At 39.0% G+C, this 23,475-nt stretch overlaps 2 protein-coding genes across 12 annotated transcripts in view; one reads left to right on the top strand and one right to left on the bottom strand.

Moving 5' to 3' along the window:
- The window catches only part of CIMIP7 (ciliary microtubule inner protein 7), a 219,414-nt gene that overhangs the window by 32,169 nt on the left and 163,770 nt on the right, over window positions 1-23,475 (bottom strand). The window contains exon 1 of one of the 2 annotated variants that reach the window (XM_075183537.1): window positions 1,284-1,303. The exons of the other annotated variant lie outside the window; for it this stretch is intronic. The gene's annotated coding sequence lies outside the window, so the exon portion shown is untranslated. Of the gene's footprint in view, window positions 1-1,283; window positions 1,304-23,475 lie in introns of those variants that run through there. 2 annotated transcript variants of the gene reach the window in all.
- Window positions 1,143-17,584, top strand: IHO1 (interactor of HORMAD1 1). 10 transcript variants are annotated; one of them, XM_075183530.1, is made up of 8 exons: window positions 1,143-1,198; window positions 5,115-5,178; window positions 9,569-9,737; window positions 12,098-12,258; window positions 13,335-13,383; window positions 13,505-13,592; window positions 13,985-14,088; window positions 15,226-17,583. In XM_075183530.1, exons 2-8 carry the CDS (start codon window positions 5,123-5,125, stop codon window positions 16,468-16,470), a joined length of 1,872 nt encoding a protein of 623 aa, XP_075039631.1. In that variant the 5' UTR covers window positions 1,143-1,198; window positions 5,115-5,122; the 3' UTR covers window positions 16,471-17,583. The 10 variants fall into 10 exon arrangements, with proteins under 10 accessions (XP_075039631.1, XP_075039629.1, XP_075039633.1 ...); XM_075183528.1 differs by lacking the exon at window positions 1,143-1,198 and adding an exon at window positions 1,394-1,751; XM_075183526.1 differs by lacking the exon at window positions 1,143-1,198 and adding an exon at window positions 1,760-1,827.

Raw genomic sequence — 23,475 nt, 5'->3', positions numbered from 1 at the left:
TTTTATTCAACTGTACAAAGTACACATGTGGGTTGGCAATTGTCATTTGCTGATGAGATTTCCACAGATATAATAAAGACAGGTCAGTTATTATTGTCAATTGCAAGTAAATTATACCAATACACGCCTCATGCCAGGAACAATGACAGTAACAGCAATGCACCCCTGACATTTGAAATTATCAATTTACATAAATCTCATTTTATATGTTATCTTCTTACACAGCAATATATAATAATTGCCTTTAATTCGATATTTAAAACATAAAAATAAAAATATAAACATGAAAGTATACATAATCCAATATATTACGAAGAGACCCCTATAAGTAAAACCAGACAGAAAATGACCACTGTTGGCTGATGTGCGGCCATCTTTCGACCACACAAACAGGTCCAAGCTACACTGAAGTTGAATATCCACTTTAAACACACATATAAATGGCAAAAATGGGCCAGATCTGGCTATTTGGGTTTACCACATTGATCTGCCTGTTTGTAGGTACCCACATGCCCAATCCAGTCATGATTTTGATCAGATTTGTTTTTGGGCATCGTGGTTGTTTTGGTGCCATGCATATTGTAATATTAGACCAGTTACCCAATATCACAGATAGAATAGATTGATTAGAGAAAGCAATAGGAGACACAGGCACTCACCACTTGAGTGGTGAAAAATGGTATTTTAATCTGTTTATCTCCTGGGATCCTTATCAATGACATGACATAGATCCCAGGAGGGATTGAAATAACTTTTTCAACTACTCAATTGGCAAGTGCCCCTCTATCCTATGTACCTGCACATGATGGACCTGCAGACTAAAAATGTTGCTTTGAAGAGGTTATATATATATAATTTATATTTATTTATAGAAAACCATTGTAAGATATTATAAAGCAGGTAAAGTGTTATCTATCTATCTATGTCATACTTGCCAACTTTTTCTCTTTGGCCTCAAGGAGATCCCAGGGGAGATGGGCGATCAGGGGCGGAGCTTGACAAATTACATCATTTTAGCACCGCCCCCTAAACGATTATCACAAGTTTGGGCAATTACAAGAAGGGGCGGGGCTAAGATTACACAATATTTGTCTCATTAAGCCCCCCCCCCCCATTATCTATTGCAGGGGCGAGAACCGGGAGGTTGCCCTGCTCTCCCGGGAAGTGGACCAGAAATGCGGGAGTCTCCCGACTATACGTTAGAGAAAAGAGGCTAATGAATCTCTAGAGGCTGAAGTGTCTTTTACATTTCTGTCTCCATTACTGAAGTCATGTTGTCTTACCTGTCAGTCTTTGATTAAATCTTGGGTCTCCATGAAAATGGCCACCTCCATAGGCATCAATACATGGACATAGGACACAATTTCTGCACAGTGTCATCATGCCACAGATGGCGAAGCCAACCACGTCTTGTACTGGCTCAGCATCAGGGAGAATGCCAGACTCTTCAGGGAGTGAGGGAGATCACCCCTATTTCAGGGAGTCTCCCTGACATTCAGGGAGATTTGGCACGTTTGAGACAGATATTATAGCATTGACCTGCATGTGATATTAGAAATGGTTTACAGTAATGTGTTTGCTGTGGACAGTGGGTACAGCAGTTTGTGGACAGAAAGCACTATAACGGGTTTGTGAAGAGAGGATCAGTTTCTTTCACATAGTTTATAGAAGGAAAAAGCGGGAAGAGCAGCGCGCGCAGCCACCACGAGACCCCCCCGCCGGCGTCACTTCCGGTCAGCGCATCCTCTGAGGTAAAAGAGCGGGAGACACCTCCACCATCTTTGTGGGTTCGGCAGTAGCTCCCCACGCCTAGACTGGGAGGGAATGGTAGGAGCGAGGGTCAGCGGAGTTTCTTGCACTCCACCCCCGGTGATTTGGGCGGGACAGACACCATCTTACATAAGGGGGAGAGAATCAATAAACATAAACGGAATTGGGGTTTGTTGTGATGAAGCGTTTTATACCTCATGAGGTGACCTGCTGGCTCTCCAGCTACTGGGTAGCACCTGGGTGTGCTGGGACTTATAGTTCCACAGCAGTTGGAGAGCATCAAGTTGTCCACTGATAGATGTATGATCTTGGTGCACTACAAATACCACAAATACTAACAGTTGTAACCTGAGACTTTGTTTTAATGGATTGATTTATTAAAAAGGAATAACACATAAGAAGGCATTTTAAATACAGAATATTAGAAATTTTGCTATTGTTAATTATATGGGTGCCACCAGACTGCCATCCTGTCATTCAAAGGAGGGTCTGAAGATTGGAGCTTAGGCTGCTGATCTGAACCCCAGTCACCCATCTCATATCCACAGAGACGTCTGCCAGCAGGTTTAGTGATGAGAGACACAGGTGAATCTTAAGAGAGGGGTGGAGGAGGGGGTGAGACGATGTAATGGGGGGGCTGACAGGCTGTATCTCGGGTCAGAATTGGGTGCCAGAAAGGACTATCGCATTGGTTTGGGGAACATAGCCGGCTCTGAGATTGTGGCAACACCGATAAGCAAAGTCACAAGTGGCCGTAGTCAAGTGCCACCCGTTTAATTAACAAGTACCGAAATTGTGTTGGACATTTGGTCAGGGACATTTCCAGGAACAAACCTTTAAAAATCTGTTTATGGCAACAAGAGACAGTTGATGAGCCGTGTGCAGTGGTGGAACTACCATTGGTGCGACAGGTGCAATGCAATGGGGCCCATGGAGATAATGAGGTTTGAGGGCATCGGTTCCCTCCTCCCTGCATCGGGGCCCACAGCTCATCAGCTCCAACTCTGCCTATGTGGCATCATTAACCATGGACCAAAGGTTTATAAGGTGGTTTGGTCAGGGTGTGTATTCAGTCTTCATCTGCTTTGTTCGTGTGTGCCTCATTTCTTAGCCAATCAGATCATAGGAATGGTCACGGTATCAGGAGATGGGCGAGCTGATCTTGTGAGAGGTGGTGACCTGTCAACTTGTGTGAATTGTACACAGACCAAAGTGCAACAATGTGATTCAGATGGCTTTCCTAAATTATTATGCTATTGCGTAGAAAATTACATTTGTATTTCTCAAAATATTTATGTGGAACTTTGAAATGACAAACAGGTATTTTATATTTACAAAATACCACTTTTTATAAATAATAAGTAATACAGGGTGATAATGTCCCTACTGATAGCAGGAAAGGCCACTTGAACACATTGACATTTTAATTTATATATGCAATTTCTTGTTTTTCATAATTATGGTTTTCTCTTCCTTCATATTGGGGGGACACTGCTATCTTGGGTATAGAGATGGCAGGGTAACCATGTCACCCAAGAGGAAGAAAGAGAAAGCAGGATATTTGTATTTACGTCAAATCCCTTTCTATGATTCCATTGCAGGACACTGCACTCCCACGCTTTGCACTTTTATTTGTTCTGTTTAAGGTTACAAATATCTGTCCACGAAAGGGAGAATTGTCTTACTTGTTTAGTTTGATCCTTTCAAGCCTATAGTATGGGACTTTGTTAGTTAATAACTGAGTTTTCGTTGGAAGGGGGGTATAGAAAGGGAGGGGCTTCTGAATTTGTGGCAATAAATCTGGACATGTAAAAGCTCTGACTCGTTTGGTTGAGTTGAGTTGTATCCTAGTGTAATGTTAAAGTACTGTAGCTATTAAAGCATTTATCACAGGGCCGTAACCAGGGCTGTGCGATAGGGGCGACTGCCCAGGGTTCACCGCTGAAGGGGTGGGTGCAGTTTATGAATATTTCAGGTTCATTTGGTTAAAATTGAGGGCTGGGAGGGGCATTTTTCTTTCTCTCCCCAGGCACTAAAATTTTAAGTTATTGCTCTGATTCAGTGTTGGGAAAAGTTTGTAAGAGTAGTGTTCAGTAGTGTTGCGCTAAAGAAGTCAATTTCTCTCTCTTCATTATAGAGGATTATCACTCAATCCCCTGGGAAACACATTGAAAGAACATTTCTGTTTATACACGACCGTTCAGAATTTCTAAGGGATATCCCCATCTTTAATACCAATTGGTCTGGATATTTTTGACGTCTATATTTATGAGCAGGACATTTTTTACTAATTGAGGCTCAAGTGCATATATGTTCTTTAAAATAGGATACATGTGAGGTACCTATTGGCATATATTTTAACCTTTGTATGAAGTTCTATTATTTCGGCCATTTTATATATTGTGCCATTTCTCTGGTATTATTACAATTTTTGTTATTGTGTATATATTTTTTGTATACTTTATATGTATATGTTTTGTTACTATTTTGATATAATATATCTACATATCTGCTACAATTACATTAAATACTGTATTCGGTGATCCTGGGCAACTCTATCTTTTTTTTCTGTTATATTTGTATGGAGGTTTGACACTACCTCCCTTCTGAGTTGCTGCACTTGATACCGAGGTTTTATATACATCACATATTAGCGCCAGAGACCGAGTTTTTTTGTAAGAGTAGTGTTCAGGACTACAAAAGGCGACATATAATTGTTTGTGAGCTGTGGCCCCAAATTGTGTCCTTCCTTCTATAGATCACAACCAATAATATGCTGCCTCCCTATGGCCCTGAACCACTTCTCAATCCCACGTACAAGACTTCTCCTGTGCCGTACTGCAGTTATATAATTCCCTACCATGCCCAATCACACTCTACAATATTCTTCAAATCTGTAAACACTTTCTGAAAAGCCATCTCTTTATTAGAGCTTAGACTGCTCCCACCTATACTACCCACAATACTGCACCCTCACAACTGTCTCAGTCTCCACTCTCGCTCCTTTTGTTTCAGCTGTGCCTCTTCCAATTAGAATGTAAGCACTCGCACAACCCTCTTGTCTGCATTTATTTTGTCTACTTTGTCTGCTCCTGTTTTATGTATGTGCTGTTTTCCCCACCGTCTGGCTCTGTGGCACCCTACAAATCAACAATAATAATATAATAATAATTTAGCTTTGTTTGCTGCCTGTTGGCAATGGGAATTCTCATAATACTCATGTAAAAATGTATTATTGTTTACAGATACTATGGAATCATAAATATTGAATTGTGAAATAATACTAATGGGCGTATAAAATATGTATAAATAGTTAGAGTTTTACTTTGGTTGTTTTTCCGCAGGCTTTAAAATGAATTTCAATGTTTGGAACATCAAAGACATGTTCAGTGTTCCACCAGGAGCCGGGTGAGGGGTTTTCTTTACTTATTATGTAATTTATTTTCTAGCAGCCTCTGCACAGACTTAAATTCATTGAAAAAGTATAAGAAGTAAAAGGATTTTAACTAAACCACAAGTCGTATGTTCTATAAACAGTGATTTGTTTGAATGTTTGTTAAAGAAGAAGTCGCTGTATAGTTTACTATATGCATCGTGACAATAATGATGGATTCCAGAGATGCCACAAATTGTCTCCAGGAGATCTATCAGATGCTGCTACTTGTCCACAAACTAATCTGTAGTTTGCCTTTGTTTCACTCAGTGAAATAAAGGCAGTATACGCGCAGCATAGTGCGTAAATGGAGAATGCCCGCTTTGTGATCTTATTGCCTGCATTGCTCGCTGACACTGTAGCCAAATATGGCATTTCTTATACGTTTTCAATTGCTTTCATCTTCACTATATAATGGAGGGTTTTATCCGTCTAGCACAGTGGTCAGGGAACAGGGGTAAATTACCCCAGATGGGGTAAAAATGAAATTCCTGGGGGTAATGCTGCCGATTCACATGCTGTCAATTGGATTGTAGACCCCTTTAAATGTGAAATTGCTGTTGTACCAGAAGAGCCTCAAGGGTTGGCAGAGGCACTTCTTGAGCTTCGATGCAATAATGAAGCACGTATTGCATTAAAAAAAAAGCAGCTCTGTCATATTTTTGGATGTCAACAGCTGCAAAGACATTCAAAATTGCGCATGAGGAGGCTGTCAAAAAGTTGCTGCCTTTTGCAACAACCTACCAATAATTAATAATATATGATTTTCTTCCTTTCAAATCAAGGGGGTGACGTCAGCGTATCTAAATATATTTTGGGGTAAAAGGTAAAAAAGTTCCCTGACCCCTGGTCTAGTAGGTGGTCACTAGCTTTGCACTATGCCCTGAATAATTATGCAAAAGGGAAATGGAAGATATGTGAGTCTGTTAAGTTAAACGCTAATTGCTATTTTAACGTATAATGTACTTTTTTACGTCTGAGAGGTTGATTTTTTGTTTACACCCATTCTAAGGTGTCATCAAGGTGACCAGTAATTGTTTTTTATTTAAATCCATATCTTCCAATTGGTAATAAGATGACTTGCAAACATTTCAGTTTATTTTTCTGCTCCCTCATGGTTGAAAACAAGATTTAAAATGATGTTTCTCTGCAACAGTAAATTTAGTGACTCAAAGGCAGTTTGTTCGCCCACATATAAAACTCAGCGCTCACACATTGTACTTTCCCACACATAGCAGGCAGTAAGATGCTTTGTTCCCGGTAAACTAGCGCTGTGTTATGGGCGAGGGCTCTTTTCATTTAAAATAGAACATATTAAGAAATCTAGAAATATTAAAAGATAAGAGAATAAAATACACTTTTTTGTGGCCTCGTAATTATGGCAAAACATGTAAAGAAGACACATTTCTCACCCTAATCTAGGAAGAACTACACTTTAGGGTAAATTAATGAGACTGTAATAGTAATTGTGTAAAGGTAAATCGGGGCAAAATCACAACTAAAGTTATTATTTCACCTATTGTTGCAGTTTTTACTTACATAATGATTATAAATAATGGGAATGAGAACTTCCTTCCTGGAAGGGAATGGTGAGAGAGGGATGAGAAACTGCTATTATCAAACATTTATTTGTAGGTTGCCACAATACTCTGCAGCGCAGGACAATATGGAAAACTGTGTTCAAAAAACATGACAAGCAGGAGCGGAACATTAAGAAGCATTTTGCTAATAGGAGCCTACACAATAGGGACCTCATTTAGAGTCGGACGCAAAGTCCGTTTTAGGCGCATCCAACAAAAAAACACTATCACGCATGTGCAGCAAGCACCATCTCCGCCTGCATCTTGAACGCAATTAACACTTGCGACAGATTGCGACTCACTACGAGAGAATGGGAGGAACACGGAACTGTGAAGGCGTGATCATGTACATACATCCTAGTCACAGTGAGGCGCAGACGCAACACACGTCAAAACAGGGCTAAAGCTGTGCGGCAGGAATTAGGTGGCGCAAGCGTTAGCTGGCTGCAGGAACTGCTCGCAGCTTAATAGGCTATTAAGAGTTGGACGCATCTGGGGTTGCTTGCCACTCGTAACACCCTACCAAGCTGCGGCACACTCCAACTCCTACACTTCTTACACGGACTTTGCGTCCGACTCTAAATGAGGTCTTAAATGTACAATACTCTGTTGTGCTTATAAATAACAGCATGTCCAGAAAACCTGGTACCCACATGACATTATGGGCCTGATTCATCAAGGCACGCATTCGCAGCGCAACGTACGTTTGAAAAAAAACACGTAAATCAGCTCTGCGTACGCCCGAATTCAGCATGGAACAGATCTGAAGATATGTGCGCTGATGAATTCGGGTGTAGGTCTGCTCTACTAAACAAGACGCGGCAGGTTACGTCTGAAACCTATGTGGATTATAAATTCTCAAAAGAACGCACAGAAAAAAAATATAATGGTAAAAAAAATAATGTCACTAGTTAATAATAAAGGCATTATTGATAAAACAGTAAAAAAGTTTTTTTTTATTCTTTTTATTAATTAAATTCATTTATTAGGATGTTATTAATGTCTACTGAGCATAAAGATTTTTTTTTGCAGTTGCTCCTGTTTGCAAACACATGTTATAGCATCTATACGCGACTGTCATCACTAGTACTCAGGACTTAGCTGGGTGCACACTACACTGTTTTCATCCAATAATCGGCTCAATCAGCCGACATACGACCGCTCGTTCAAAAGTCGGGTCAGTGTGTACAGTGACACGATGGTCGAAAGTCTGCCCAAATGGACGATTGTCGCCTCATTTGGTTGGTCGTACCGTTTAATATTTGCGTTCCAATCTCGTTTCCGCTGTGTAGTGTGTATAAACTTCCCACCGATCCACAACTGTGAGTACGAAATTACAGTCATTGCTTACGACAACATGGCTGTAAAAAGTCGCTAAAGGGACGTCCGCTCTTCCCTTTATCGTCCTAAACAAGGCTAGTGTGTATGCAGTCCATGGACCGAGCGGTCGGACCATCGATTGGATGTAAATCGATCGACATAAAAAGTTGGTAGAAATTTCTGTAGTGTGTACCCAGCTTTAGACTAGCCCTGTAGCTGGAGCAAGAGATACAGCAGAAAAACACGTAACTTTGCGACACACAGACCTTGATTGGGATGTGGCTGTGTGTGCTAGAGTTTGGCACGCCCTTACTGTAAATTGACTAATGCAAAACGTTCCTTCCCAGCCCTGTTCACTCCCTGAAATTGTATGCTGCAATAAGTGCCCTATCGCGCTCGAAGACGGAGCATGGCTGTGTTTACTGGCGCATGGTCCGGTCCGCACAAGCACACAGTGATTTTGCGTACAATACGCACAAAATCGCCAGATATGTGCCTTGATCACTTAGGCCCTATGCGTATTTAGGCTATATTAAAGTCCCCCTTTTTTTCTTTTTAGATAAAAAATGCAGATGACCAGACATAGGAGTCTATTCATACTAATTATCAAGAAAAAACAAAAGTGGAATTAGTGTGATACCCTTTATTAGGTAACTTTCAATAGAAACTTTTAAAACTACTTAGGACCCTTAGATGTCCACACACCCGATCCTGTAGCTCAACCTGAGCAACACGATCATCATATTCTTACAAATATAAAACAGTTAAAAAAAACACATTTGTGAAGGTAGTGGTAAATTGCAGAGTAGTACCAAGGGGGGTCATCACACCAAGGACAGGGAAGTTTGGAAGATCTACTGGACACTATCTCAGTTAAGCTGCTGGAATCAAAGAGTTCAGCTGTCATTGCTGTGGCCATCTCTGTTCCTCCTTTGGTGATCTCGATGGGGACTGCAGCTGCCGCAATTTCTGCAAATGTGGACAAGTTTCCTGGCACTGTGTCCAACAGCGAAAACATTTTCTCCAGAAAAAGAAGGGTAGACGGTCATGATTTCCAGCGGCTGACTTTCTCCACATTTTTATGGTAACTGCTTCATCTTTCATGTCTCCACCTCCCACTGTCCCTCATACCAGCCGTACCACACCACCTGTAGATGCACAGAAATGCCAGTGGCCAGTTGTTGCTTTAATATTGGTGCCTCGACATGCTTCTGCCTTGCATTAGCTACACACTTACTCCACCAACAGCTACAGTTGTTAATACACTACCTTATGCATCAGTTATTCCCCACACCTCTTAGGGTATAAGCTCATTTGTATAGTGCCATCTTTACCTTCTGTTAATTTACTTTCACACGTTAAGGGCACTAAAATTGGAGAAGTGTGAATGAGTCAAAAACTTTCAAAGACATATAATTTTCAACTTATATGTACTATTAATAAGTACTATTATTAAATATTACAGGACAAGCAAGTCGTCAAGCCGGAATGCTGGGGCGAATGATCATTCCAGCCTAACAGATTCACAGTTCTTGTTCAGTTCACAGTTTTGCCCAGATAGCTCTCAGTCGGGGTCCACGGATTATAACGCACAAGCAAAGTATAAAAAAAATGCAAATCAATCCTCACAGGATGTAAGTAACAGATTGTTTATAATCATACATGTAATATTTATAGCAGAAATACACATTTTAGGTTTGAGCAGATTAAATAACACTACTCCCAAGTTCTGTTCGGAGGATCAGACAGCGTTCGGTGTCATAATTTCTGATAATGCTGCAAATCCACACCAATGTAATGGTGATGACAGAAACTAGCTCAGATGTTTTCTATACATGGTTAGGCTGAGTCCAGCTGGTTTCTGTTAAGGATTCTAATTGGGAAGGCCAACAGTGACCTGATGAGTGTTGGAAGCAGGCCAGTGATGTCTAAGACTGATGGTACTGACACTTTGGGTAGTAGATATAGAGGATTCGTCGCTGTACTCCTAGTTCTGTTCAGAAGAACAGGCAGCGATCTGCGTTATAATTTCTGATAATGCTGCAATTTCACGTCAATGTAAAATGGCGATGACAGAAACTAGCTCAGATATTTTTATACATGTTTACAAATGTAACAGAATCCGATGTTACTTGTTTTTACGTATAATGGATTGTCATATCTCAATTAGGAATAAATGTAACCTAATCTAATGCATTATATGATTACTCTGAGTGTAGTCATTATTATGTAGTTTGAACTGTGCACATACAGTATAATAATAATAATTCTAAATAAATTATAATTTTAAAGTAACATCCATTGTGACTAAAAGCACAATATTCACAAACAAAATCTGCTCATGTTTATCATTTCATTACACATATAATAGATTTTAATTGGAAACAATAAAAGCAAAAACGTTGTCTACCAAAAGTAGGTACATAGCTCCACCTGGAGTTTGCAAGGCAAATAACAAGCAAATGATACAACAGAATCAAATTAAACAGAACTAGGTTTGAAGAAAATGTGAATTTGTAATTGTTTTGCTGACCTCCACAGGGAGAGGAGAATTGTGCCCTAGAATAAGTTCCTCTTTTTCTTCCCGAAGGCCGAAAGAACTGAACCTTGTACCTTTCAATTTAGGAGCATTAACAGGGAGGCTCCTTCCCTTTGTGGCCTGACTGTTAATTTTTGCTCAAGACCAAAGTGGACATTACCTGGCAACCCAGAGTTCTCATGGATACTGGAACAGCCTTGAGGTCAAAATACTATGGATGAAATAGTTTTGCATTTTCTATCTAAACCATCTGTTAGTGAGGCAGCATTTTGAATAGGAATGGTTGGGTTTTTTACATCCTCACAATAGGGGCATCCACATTAGGTGGAGATTCACAGTTTTACCTATCCTCTGCTGGAAATGGATAAAATGATAGCCGTCTCTGTGACATCTTAATCTTTTGTTAGAATACACCTGAAAATGTATGGATGCAATATGCAAGAGAGTTTGTCCCACCAGAAAACACAGAGGTGTTTGACGCTGTAGGCAAAATGCTGAGTGCACAAAGTGTGGGGGTTTGTAACGGAGTACACAGAGTTTGTAGACACTATGTAGGAAGTAGTGAGGTACACGGAGGTTTTGCCGCTGTTTGAACAGTGTTTGGCGTGCAGTAAGGTACACGGAAGTGTTGGCACTATCTGTCCAGTGCCTAGCGTGCAATAAACATATGGATACAATGGAGTATATCACAGTGACCCTATAGTACAGAGATAGACAGCAAGGGTAGCGGAGTACACACACACAGATGACAATAGCTAGCAGGCAGGATTGGCGCAACCAAATACACCGGCTCAAAGTCTAAGACCCCCACACTTCACCAGGGATCCCTCAAGACTCAGCCCAATGTAGTTGTTTCCCTCTGTGAAAGCTGCAAAGTACGTAGTTGGTATGAGAACTCTCCCGAAAAACACAGTAGATGGAAAAGCAGATATGGGTGTGCTGCTGCCGGGAGACTGGATACAGGAGTTGAAGAAACACAAATAGACGTTATACTTCCTAGTATAGTCCTGGAGCGGAAGTATTGATGTTGGACACAATTGATAATCCGGCACTTGTGTAGTGCACTGAGCAGGTTCTTATAGTGGCTGGATGGCTGGTGATTCCCCGCATGTCTCATCAGTGCTGGAGGTTAGTGGTAATATCTGAGAGGGTGTTATGTCATCTGTAGTGTGAGGCTGAGCCCAGCTGGGTTCTGTTAAGGATTCTAATTGGGAAGGCCAGCGATCAGTGACCTGATGAGTGTTGTCTTAGATTCTGGTACTGACACTTTGGGTATTAGATATAGAGGAGTCATCGCTGTGGTTCTGAGTCTTCGTAGTAATGTATATATAACAAGTGCAAAAAAAAAGTATTGCTAACACACTTTAAAACAAAAAGAAAGTGCAAACAATCAATTAATGTTCTATTATATCTCAATATATTTATTCATTTAATAACCTTTTGTTTCTACAACAGAGTAATCCTAGTGTGTACCAGAAATACCAGGCCAAACCTCCATTGTTCAGCAGTGACTGCAAAGAAAGGGGCACATTCCAGCCATTTGGATCAGGAAAAGCCAAAAGTATGATGGAGCAATTTGAAGAAAGCAAGAAAAAAGCAAAAGAAAAGCATGATAGGTATACTTGAATAAATAACATGCGTTGTTTACAGTATCTATATTGTAATTTATTTATATTAGTGTAGTTTGTCCTTAGCAATCCTCTGAAAATCAGAGCGAAAAATTGTTGCAAATATGTTCCCATAGACATCCTTTATGGAAGATGTCACACCAGTGATTTCCCTCTAGAGATCCACTGTCGGATCATTGCTTACAGTGTTTTCGCCCTGATATCAGTTATATCTGGTAATTACACAGCATACGCTGTAAGACAGCGGTTTCTACCTTCTTTATTTCTTTTAATGACAAACCTCAAAATTGCTTGACAAACGCTCAGTATTTACAGCAATGATTTTCAGTAATGATTGGGAACAGCAGAAATCGCTCAGGAAATTAAACTTTGTTCTGTGTAAAGTCAAAGCGTAAAAATCTCCAGTGTGACAATACATACATGAAAAAAAAATATTTGTAATTTATCCTAGAACATTTCTTTTTCATTAGGACGTTGCACACTTAACCCACATCTCTTAATAAATAGGGCATATCAGGTTACTGAGATTAAAGGTATTATCACACAGTATTTGAAAGCTACACAGTGTTTTCTCGTGCCTAATTTTTAAAGCATTTTTTAACACAGTTGAAAAAACTCTCAGTATGACACAGTCAGCTCAAATATAATTCATTTCACTTTCAAAATGTTTTTATTGATCACCTTGTACACTTGGCAAGAACCCTGCTGTTAGTGTTTTAAAAAACTCAAGCAATTAAAGCATTTCTGTTTTACTCATAGACGTTAATTATTTCGATTTAGAGCGATTAGATTCTGTGCTTTAAATATGGGGTGAAAAGCACCTGTGTTACACGCACCCCCCTTACTGGGAAGCTGAGCACCTCCAAAAAAAACTAGGAATACTTTTATGATAGCAGTGTTACCCTGCAGTCTGTCACAGGCGCTGTGACCCTATATCGCTCTAAAAGGACTTCTGTCCAAAGGGAGATGTCATATAGGAATATGTTTACAATAGTAACTACGACATAAATACTGTATGAAATAGGAAATTCAGTCATACGATGTAACCAATTTGTTTTAATCAGTGAACAGGTAAACCAGTTGATCTGCAACATTCAAGTAACATTGCATGATGTAAGTAAACATTACCTATAAATATCTTCTATATGTATTAATGGTTTTACATTGTCTAAAACATGCCATATTTGAATTGTTCATTTCTGATAAGATTCTTATTTTTGGTATTTTTCCCCAGTTGAAAATGACATTTTGCCACATTGAGGAAAGTAGAGATGTAAGATGCAAGTCAATAATGGATTCCATCGATGCAGTTTCTAAGGAGCGTGAGTGTGCGGCAATTGATCATTGGCTTCTAATTCTATTTACCATTAAATCTATTTGGAGAGGTGTAAAAATAAAAGAGCAGTAATACTTTTGTCTAGGTAGAACTTGTTATACTTGCAGTTAAATGTATTTTAATGGTTTATCAATTCAAGATTCCAAGACATTTCTTCCAGGAAACAAACCATTGAAGTGTTGACCTGTTAGAAGTAGTGTCATGCAGTAGTATCATTACTACACAGCTACAAAGTATTATTACACATGCAGTTTTCAAATTTCATATGTCATGCTGTAATACATGCAACACTCTAAAAAATAATAAATAAGAATATGTAAATGTTAAATACAATATAAAAGTACAATTATACACCAATTACCTATTTGTTTTATCCAGTGCAGGAGAATATTCTTTCTTATCGTGAATCAATAATTAAAGCAGTTTCAACAAAATCTGATATGGAACAAGCATTGTTGGATTTAGAGAAGAAAATTCTTTTGGTAAGTGTATAACTGAATACACTTGTTGGTGTACACCAATATAATACAATATACACAACTCCTTTATAATAATGTTATAGAGAAAAGTAAAGGTCTGCCAAACCATAGTGTCAGATTAGTTCCTGCAATGGTCAAATACAGCTTAGTGTTGTGGTTCCATTAATTTACTATTCTAAACCTCATGTCTAATAGATCCTGATTTTTGCAACATCAGACTGCATTGGGGCAGCCATTGCAGTAGTACTGGAGCTTGCAGAAGCCAGTTACTGTGGCAATGCTGTGTATTTGCTTATTACAAGCAGCAAACGCTCACAAGATCCCTGAGGCCTCACACACACTGGTGTTAGTTACATGCGGTTTAGTAGCATTTATAACACTAGCGCTGCATGTTAACAATTTGAAAAATAGAACCAATTAGTTTTTTTTTTTACCTTATACCTGCTTGTGGGTTTTTGTGTAATTTGGTTTTATTGAAAGCACAAGTGGTCTTGTACAGCAGATGAAACATAATAAAACATTGAAGGAAATGGAGAACATCGCAGTCCATCAACCAATAAATATATGAGATATAGAGTAAAGACAAACAATAGAGAGAGATAGAAGGAGGAGCACAGACCTGCTTGTGTTTTACTAGCGTTCTGTTACATTGTGGTTTCCAAATGCATCTGGTTCCATTCAGTTGGGTTTAACGCAGGTAAATACATTAGTAAAGCCTACAGTGACCTCCATTAACATCAAAACGTTAGTTTGTAAAGTAATAACACATGTGTTTCAAACAAGTTTGTATTTTTGCTAGCGTTTTTTAATACAGAAAAAAAATGGCAGTGGGTATGCGGCCTAGGGTAAACCCTTTGTTTTAAATTAAGACCATTGTTTTGGTTTTTTTGGGTTGTTTTCTCATCCCTTGACAGCGTTGCTGTACAATCTAGCTGGCTTTGAACAAGTCTACATTGGGATGTTAACATTCCAATTAGAGTAGGTATATATGACACATAAAAATTGACAGACTGTTCGTCTTGTCTCCTATTTTATTTCTTGAATTAAATCCTCAGGCTAAACTCAGACTCAATTTGCTGACTGAACAAGCGGTTTTATTTTGGATCTAATGCTTAGCATAAACGGTCTGCTTTTCTGCAGAGAGATGCCGAGATGACAGACCTAAAATCAAACGTGCAGTTGCTTTTGTCGGCCATGGATGTTATAAAGCTGCAGCAAAGTGAGAAGCACCTGGAGTTGTCAGAAAAGATGACATGGTTGTCAGATTCAATGAAGTCATCAGAAGATAAAATACTAAGTGAGATTCACAAGATTAATTTGGTCTCTGAGCTTGCACTTAACTTGAAAGACAAAACTACACAGACTTCCCCTGTTCAAGACCTGTCTGTTCAAAGACATATCACATCACAGATTAATACAATGAGGACTTGTCCATATGGTTCTCCTCTTTCACAAACTAACATTCAGAGCACAAGTGATGGAATTAGCAATACACTCGCTGTACAACAGAAGGAAAATCTTTGTGCAACAGATCTAAAAGGTCTAAAGATCTGTAATGTAGCATCTGTGGGTAATGTCAGATATTATTCAAATGCTGCAGAGTCTTCTGATGTTTTGCAGAAGAATTATAAGGAATCAGATGCTAACAATCAAACAAAATCATTTAAAAATAACATAACTTTAGATGATATCGGTGTAAACTCTGTACATAGTCTGCAGCCGCTATATCAAAATGATCACTGCATCCCAATTGAGCAAGACAACTTTCAAAATACAGATCCATATTATAGAAAAGAAAATATCTCAATCGTAAATAGAGGTAAGAAAAACACTAAAAATCCCAAAAGGGGAAAAACAAACAAGCCTAGAAAAAACGTAAAGAAGAAAAGAACAGGCCCGTCTCTTAAAAATACTACACCTTTTATTTCCAGCGCCAACAATGCACAATATAAATCTGTAAATGAATCTGTCACTCACAAATGGGCAAATTCTGACAAAGAGACACAGAATTGTTTTACGCTTTATCCTGAGAGCTGTGAACCTTCCTTATCTGTCTACCCGGCACCAATGAGGAAGACACAGCAAAAGAAAAGCTTGAAATTTCAACTTAATAGATCTCACCAGACAATAAAGCAATCTACCGAAAAAGAAACCTCTGCAGGTGATAGGGCCAGCCTTTCAAAAACAGAGCCAACGCTGGTACATGACGATCTGCCCTCGTGGGACAGCAATGATCTGTATTGTAGCAAAGACTGTGAAAATAACATGCTCTGGTTTCCATCCTCAAGCCCTTTACTCAACAATAGCTCAACACATCCTGTCCAGAAGAAAGGGCAGAAGAACTTTCACTCTTTTTTTTTTGACAGCAGTGATGATTCGGATTAAAAAGAAATAGACGATAAAGTCGGTTTCCTGTCTCAGTTTGAAGTTTTAGTTTACAATTTATTTACAGGAACCAATTCCACCCCTCTTGGGTTCCATTATGCTCATTTTAATATAGCATGGGTGTAGTATATAAAAAGGCCTTGGACCTTAGGTATTTTTGTCACACATTTGACACAGAAGCTTAAAGAGATTGTCCAAGTAAAATAATCCCCCCACCACCATTTATGACCATAAAGAACCTTTTTTTTTTATTTTAATTTACAAGCCTTCATGATAATGGATTTGATGCGTATCTATAGCACATTTTAGTGTATTGGAAAGACAGGAGAGCTGAATGTTAACACAGATCTGCAGACCCTTTTTTATTACTAATTCTGTATTTAGTACACTTACATAATTCCCTATATAACCTTAGTGTTCATCCCCAATAATGAAGACATTTTAAGCATCTTGCTTCGGCAAGCTTGTGCAGCTTTTCTAACGGGGGTTACGATATTGCACTAAACATATGCTGTTTTTTAGCTAAAATCTGGCCTATATAACCTTATGGAATTGTTGCTGGTTTTTTTTTGCTTTGTATTTGTAAATATTGCCTTTAGTGAATCACAGGGTTTTGTGATAAGAATAAACATATCACAGTTCAATAAATGCTTGAAAATAAGTTGTGATACTCTATTTGAGGTAAACATGCATGAATATTATAAGATAAGTTATTTTTTATTGCTCACAATGTTTATTCCACCACTAGATTCTAACATAAAGGAGTACCTATGAATAATGCAACACAAATGAATAAAAATATTTTTATAGTGAAAGAAAAATAAATATGGAACACCGACTAAGTAAAACATCTTGGTATAACTAACAAACATATTTTACATATACACATGTAAAAATAGTTCTCAGGAATTATAACTGCAAAAATAAAGTGAAGTATAGCATCAAGAAGAATCATTAATCAAACATGAAACAAATGCACATCAGTGAGATCAAGGGAAAAACATTATACAGGCAGCATTGTATTATTATACATGTGTGATTTATGCACTAAATGAACACTGGATTGTCAATAAAGAGCAAAAAATGTGAACAGTACAATTGTTGCAGTCAAGTTGGATGTATGAACTTCATTTTATATAGAGATACATTTTATATAGAAATACATTGTATACCACAGCTTTCCTTCACATTATTACTCTGTGCTGTTGGAGGACCCTGTTCATTGCACTATATAGCTTTCAGTCTGTAACCTCCTGCTACCTTCATTCCCCTTCTCACATCATGTAACTGCCCCTGTCACATGCAGCCCTGTCCTCGCTGACATATCACTCATCTCCTGATATACTCTGTGCTGCTGGGGGACCCTGCTCCTTCCACTATATAACTCTCAGTCTGTGGCTTCCTGCTGCCTCCATTCACCTCCTCACATCATGTCACTGCCCCTGTCACATGCAGCCCTGTCCTCACTAACACATCACTCATCTCCTGATATACTCTGTGCTGCTGGGGACCCTGCTCCTTCCACTATATAACTCTCAGTCTGTGACTTCCTGCTACCTCCATTCCCCTCCTCACATCATGTCACTGCCCCTGTCACATGCAGCCCTGTCCTCACTAACACATCACTCATATCCTGATATACTCTGTGCTGCTCGGGACCCTGCTCCGTCCACTATATAACTCTCAGTCTGTGACTTCCTGCTACCTCCATTCACCTCCTCACATCATGTCACTGCCCCTGTCACATGCAGCCCTGTCCTCACTGACACATCACTCATCTCCTGATATACTCTGTGCAACTGGGGACCCTGCTCCTTCCACTATATCACTCTCAGTCTGTGGCTTCCTGCTGCCTCCATTCCCCTTCTCACATCATGTCACTGCCCCTGTTACATGCAGCCCTGTCCTCACTAACACATCACTCATCTCCTGATATACCCATTTTACGCTTTCAGTTGCACTGACAGGGGTTGTCACCTCCACTGGGGCAGACTGATGTGAATGATTAAATGTTACCTGTAAAGCACTGAATAATGTTTCCACTATATAACTATAAAAGGATAACAAATAAAATAACAGTTCAATTAAAGCGGTGATTCTAAATTGTGAGTAGTTTGAACTTTGAAGTGACATTTCCACTCTTGCACAGAGCGCCTCACAGATGTTTCTGCCTCCCCATAAACTTAGGCGCATCATGGAAGTGTATTCAAAGACCAGAGAGTAAACGTGAAGTGCACTTTGTAAATGAGGTGCAGTATGTACCAACCATGTAAGTCCTTCACACTTTGTAGCAGTATGTGGTGGTGTTAAAGAAGTATCAGCCAAAGATATACCGTGGTTGTTAGTTAATGAATGTTTAAAGTTTTACAGAGTCTACAGTAAACCGGTTGCATAACCTGTAGGTGGCATCTTATTACGGTGCAATGAGAAGTAGGGTTTGGTAAGAGACGATACTCCATCTAGTCTTCAATCATTGTGATAAATAAGCACGGGGTAAACGCTAGGTTACAAAGGAGCTGGCGCCTCAATGGTAATGTATCCTCAGCACATATATATAAAGTACATGTATATATTTGATCCCCGTCCTCTGTTCTATATTTGCCTTGTTTTCCACGTATAATTTGCAGAAAATATATATTTTTTCTTATTTAAATGAGAAAATATATTATTGGTTTAACCTACTGCGAAAACATGACAATTGCTCTAGTCATTGAAGTGCAAGTCCCACCTCCTGTCATGAACATGTTACCTTTGTTTGGTCATCTTTCCGAAATTCCCATTTAAAGCAAAAAAAAAACCAGATGAATGCGGCACATTCTTAGTATTTACATCTCATCTTATAAACAATACACAATACTCATGACATTCAGGTCATAACGAATATAGTGTTACTTCAACAATTTGCCCAAATGCTATGCAGCCTTTTTTCTCCGATGTATGGTTAATGCAGCCAGTATTTCACATATTTCTGGTTAACATTAAATGTAAGAATAAGGAAATATATCACATTTCACCTTAACTGCTGAGCCCTTTAATAGGAAAAAATAAACTGCAAGTACAACAAAGATCTATTTTTGTAAATTTTAATAGGCCACAAGAATGTGCCATGTAACTATTTAGGAGACTGTGATATCTATAGTTCACTTTTATGATATGTTCTGTATTTGGAAAGTCTCTTTATAATAGCACTAAATTCCCTAGCTTAGATAAAATGTTATTGTTAGTTCTCCGGTAATGGCATTATGTTCTATAAATACATAGAATAAAAATTCAGCAGTGTTCTACGTTCTATTTAAAAATTCCAATGCAGACACAACCTTTTGTCCCGTGATGTGGTTTATCAGTGTCAGTGCATTGCAGAGCTACTCATAATATACAATAACAGACATGTTGGACATGTATTTGAGGGAAATGCTACAGTGTTCCCTCTTTATAAATTCTGCCCCCTGACACAAATGCACAATTAAAAAGCCATTCCATTGTTACATTCATTGTAATGTAGAGTTATGAGTAAATTAAGCTAGAAGATGGCAAAAACATATTGTACGTCAGAGGCATGTCCTAGCACAGTGTTGGCTAACCTGTGACACTCCAGGTGTTGTGAAACTACAAGTCCCAGCATTCTTTGTCAATATATAGTAGCTTATTGCTGGAAGGGTATGCTGGGACTTGTAGTTTCACAACACCTGGAGTGTCACAGGTTAGCCAACCCTGTCCTAGCTCAACTTTAAATTGTAGTGTAAAAATATAGCTGCAAAGTATTTGTTCGCTACATGTAAAAACAATTGTTAAAGACAAATATTGCAACGCTGATGTGATACATCCTGAAAATAATACCTAACAATGTAGGTTTTTACTCCACAACTTGATGCGTTTCACAACACCAAAGTATTCATGTGTGTTTAGTGAATGTAGTTAAGTATCCTTCCAGGATCCGTATATTTCACACCTGCTTGCTTAATTTTTTTTTTTAGTTCCTTTATGTTGTCTGCAGGCCCTTTAAATACAGAGAGGCCACCCATTTTCAGCTTCTGATGAAATTGCCAGCATGTTGATGAAACGCGTCAAGTATTTATTAAGAACATATGATATTGTGGGAACTTGTTATTGATTTTGTAATATTGCTGAACACTCTGTTTTGTCGGACTTTGTTAATGTCTGCTGGTTTCTTGTGAGCCTGTGTGCCGAGCAGTCTGACTTCAGCACGTCATGTCACCGCAGTTACCGCCTACATGATGTTACATATATGTTTGATATCAGTTATTTATGTTTTTGATGTGCAGAGTATTATAGTGATGATCATCATTTTAGTTTTTTCCACCTGTTTATGCAATTTTCATTGACTATTCCAATTTTTATTACTTTGATTGTATTGATCCTTTTAACATTTAGGGCTAGATTTACTAAGCTGCGGGTTTGAAAAAGTGGGGATGTTGCCTATAGCAACCAATCAGATTATAGCTTTCATTTATTTAGTACCTTCTACAAAATGACAGCTGGAATCTGATTGGTTGCTATAGGCAACATCCTCACTTTTTCAAACCCGCAGCTTAGTAAATCTAGCCCTTAGTGCTTAAATAATATCAATTCATATTTAATTTGTATTTGAGTTTATCATTTTTATTTATTGCTCCAATTGTCAATTATATTGTTAGGTATTATTTTCAGGATTTACAATGTCAGCACAGCAATATTTGTTCTTATCAGTTATGGTATATACACAGACTATCCTTGTCGGTTGCATCTGCTCGCTCTATATTTTACCTTTTTAAGTTCTTTTAGCACCATTAACAGGGCGGTTTCCATTGAGTACATGCATAAGCAGCCAGTGGCTATCCTGTATGCAATAAAAAAAAATAGAACCCTTGGCATTACAATATGCTTTGTTACTGGTGCAAAATTGCACCATTTATTTTCTTTACTCCTAATGGTAAATGAGTCCCTGTATATTTAATTTATGTGTCTGTAATTTTGTTTTTAATATTTAGCACAAAAATATGAGCGAGACGCAATGCATTCTCCTAGCTTGGTTTATCATCGCCTACAGTCCAGGCAGGGCTGCCTCCAGAAATTGAGGGGCCCAGTACAAATGTAAGAGGCAGACCCCCCTCCCCCCCTTCCTTATTTCTCTCACCCTATCCTCATTTTTAATTTATTCTCTACCTAACAATTGCCTCCTCCCATTCTCTCCAGTCATCCTCCATCCCTGGTTCCATTGAACCCCTGAAGTAGTTTATCTACCTCTCTGTCTTTTTGACAGCTGTGGGGCCCCAACATCTTTAGATTGAAGGCAGACATGCTGCTACAAGGGCCCCACTGCCGCATGCTTAATTAGGCACAGAGGTCTTCACACCACCTCTCACATCACAGGAGCATCCGCTACATCCCTTAATTCACTGCGGAGGCCCCCTCCCCTAATAAATTTGTTTGGGCTCGGGGATGTTGGGGCCCCATTCTGCTGTTGGACTCCATACTGCTGTAATCCCTGTACACCCCTGATAGCAACCCTGGGTACAGGCATTACTTACAAAACCGTTTCAAAAGTTCTGCAACTCCTTGCAAAGGATGGGGACATGGACATTTGATCAGTATTCTCTCATTTTATTTAATTTAAATAACACATATGCCACGTGCTTTTGCCGTATACCAGACACACAACATGCACCTAATAAGCTAGGTCTATCCCAGAAGTGTTGAATTTTGTGGTGTACACACACCATTTAATATCAAATGTATCTGCCGATTTTGAGCGTATTGTACACAAAATTGTTCTGCACATGCCCAGATCCGGGACATAGGGTCATGAACGCAGACCTGTCCGCTCTGTCTTCGAACACAGAAGACACTTATTACAGTCTACGATTTTGGGGAGTGAAGAGGGCAATCACAAACAGCTGCAAAAGTGTATTTTATGCTCAGTAGACATTAATAAATCTATTTCACGAAAAAAAAGAAGTAAAAAAAACCACTTATTTTAGCTGTTTATTATTAGCAGGTGACATTGGTTTTTTCTGTGTTATTTTGCAAATTTATAATCCACATAGGTATTGTACGTATCCTGCAGGGTCTTGTGTAGCAGCGCATAGTAGACCTACACCCAATTTTAACAGCACATGTATTTTGAGATCTGTGCCCTTGATGAATGTGGGCATGCGCAAAGCCTAAATATGTGCGTTTAATACTAAACACAAGTTGCGCTAAGTATACGTGCCTTCATGAATCGTCTCTGGGAGGGCTAATACATGGGGCAAGTAAGCCTTATGTATGTAGCTCCTCTGTGGCTATTACCCATTTTTCATACCTCACATTTGGGAGATCTGAAAAGAAGAGGCGTGACTTTATGACCACATTAATGTCATCAAGTGGGTGGATCATGACATACAATGATACTAACTTCATCACCTTACCCTCAAGTGTTCACTGAGGTGGGTGGAGCTTGATGCTATTTGTATCATCATGACAAATCCCTGCTCTCCTTGCAGACAGGTAAGTGCCCTTCTGGGAGAATTACCCTCTCTCAGGACTGTGGGAGGTTTTACCCTAATTCAGGAGTTGCCCAGATATTCCAGAATAAGCAACTGTGTGCATTATACTATATGTCACTGGCCCAGACATTACTGCAAGGCTGCAGAAGAGAAACATTTCATAATTATCCTGCAGGTGGATGAAGCAGCCATACCCATAATTTTTACCTTCATCTGCATTTCTTACCTTAATAGCCTATTACATTAGTCATTTAACTGGTGCTGTGGTACCACAATACTCTTGCTTGGCCAAAGGCTGCCTTTCCTCCTCTCTATTATATGCACTTACTCTATTGACCAAAATCTCATCTGTAGCGTCCTGTAAACATGCTTTGAAAAGAGCACTTTTGTTGTGTTATACCTCTCAGATTGTCCTCCATGATCCAATGTTAGCTTTTAGTTTAAACATCTCTTTATTTTCATTTTTAACCAGTATGCAATAGACAGGGCAAAGAGATAAATGGCAGAGCAACATTGTTAA

The sequence above is a fragment of the Mixophyes fleayi genome, chromosome 8, assembly GCF_038048845.1.
Source record: "Mixophyes fleayi isolate aMixFle1 chromosome 8, aMixFle1.hap1, whole genome shotgun sequence".
NCBI classification, from domain to species: Eukaryota; Metazoa; Chordata; class Amphibia; order Anura; family Limnodynastidae; genus Mixophyes; species Mixophyes fleayi.
The sequence above is the reverse complement of the archived record's forward strand: the minus strand, read 5'-3'. Positions and strand labels throughout refer to the sequence as shown.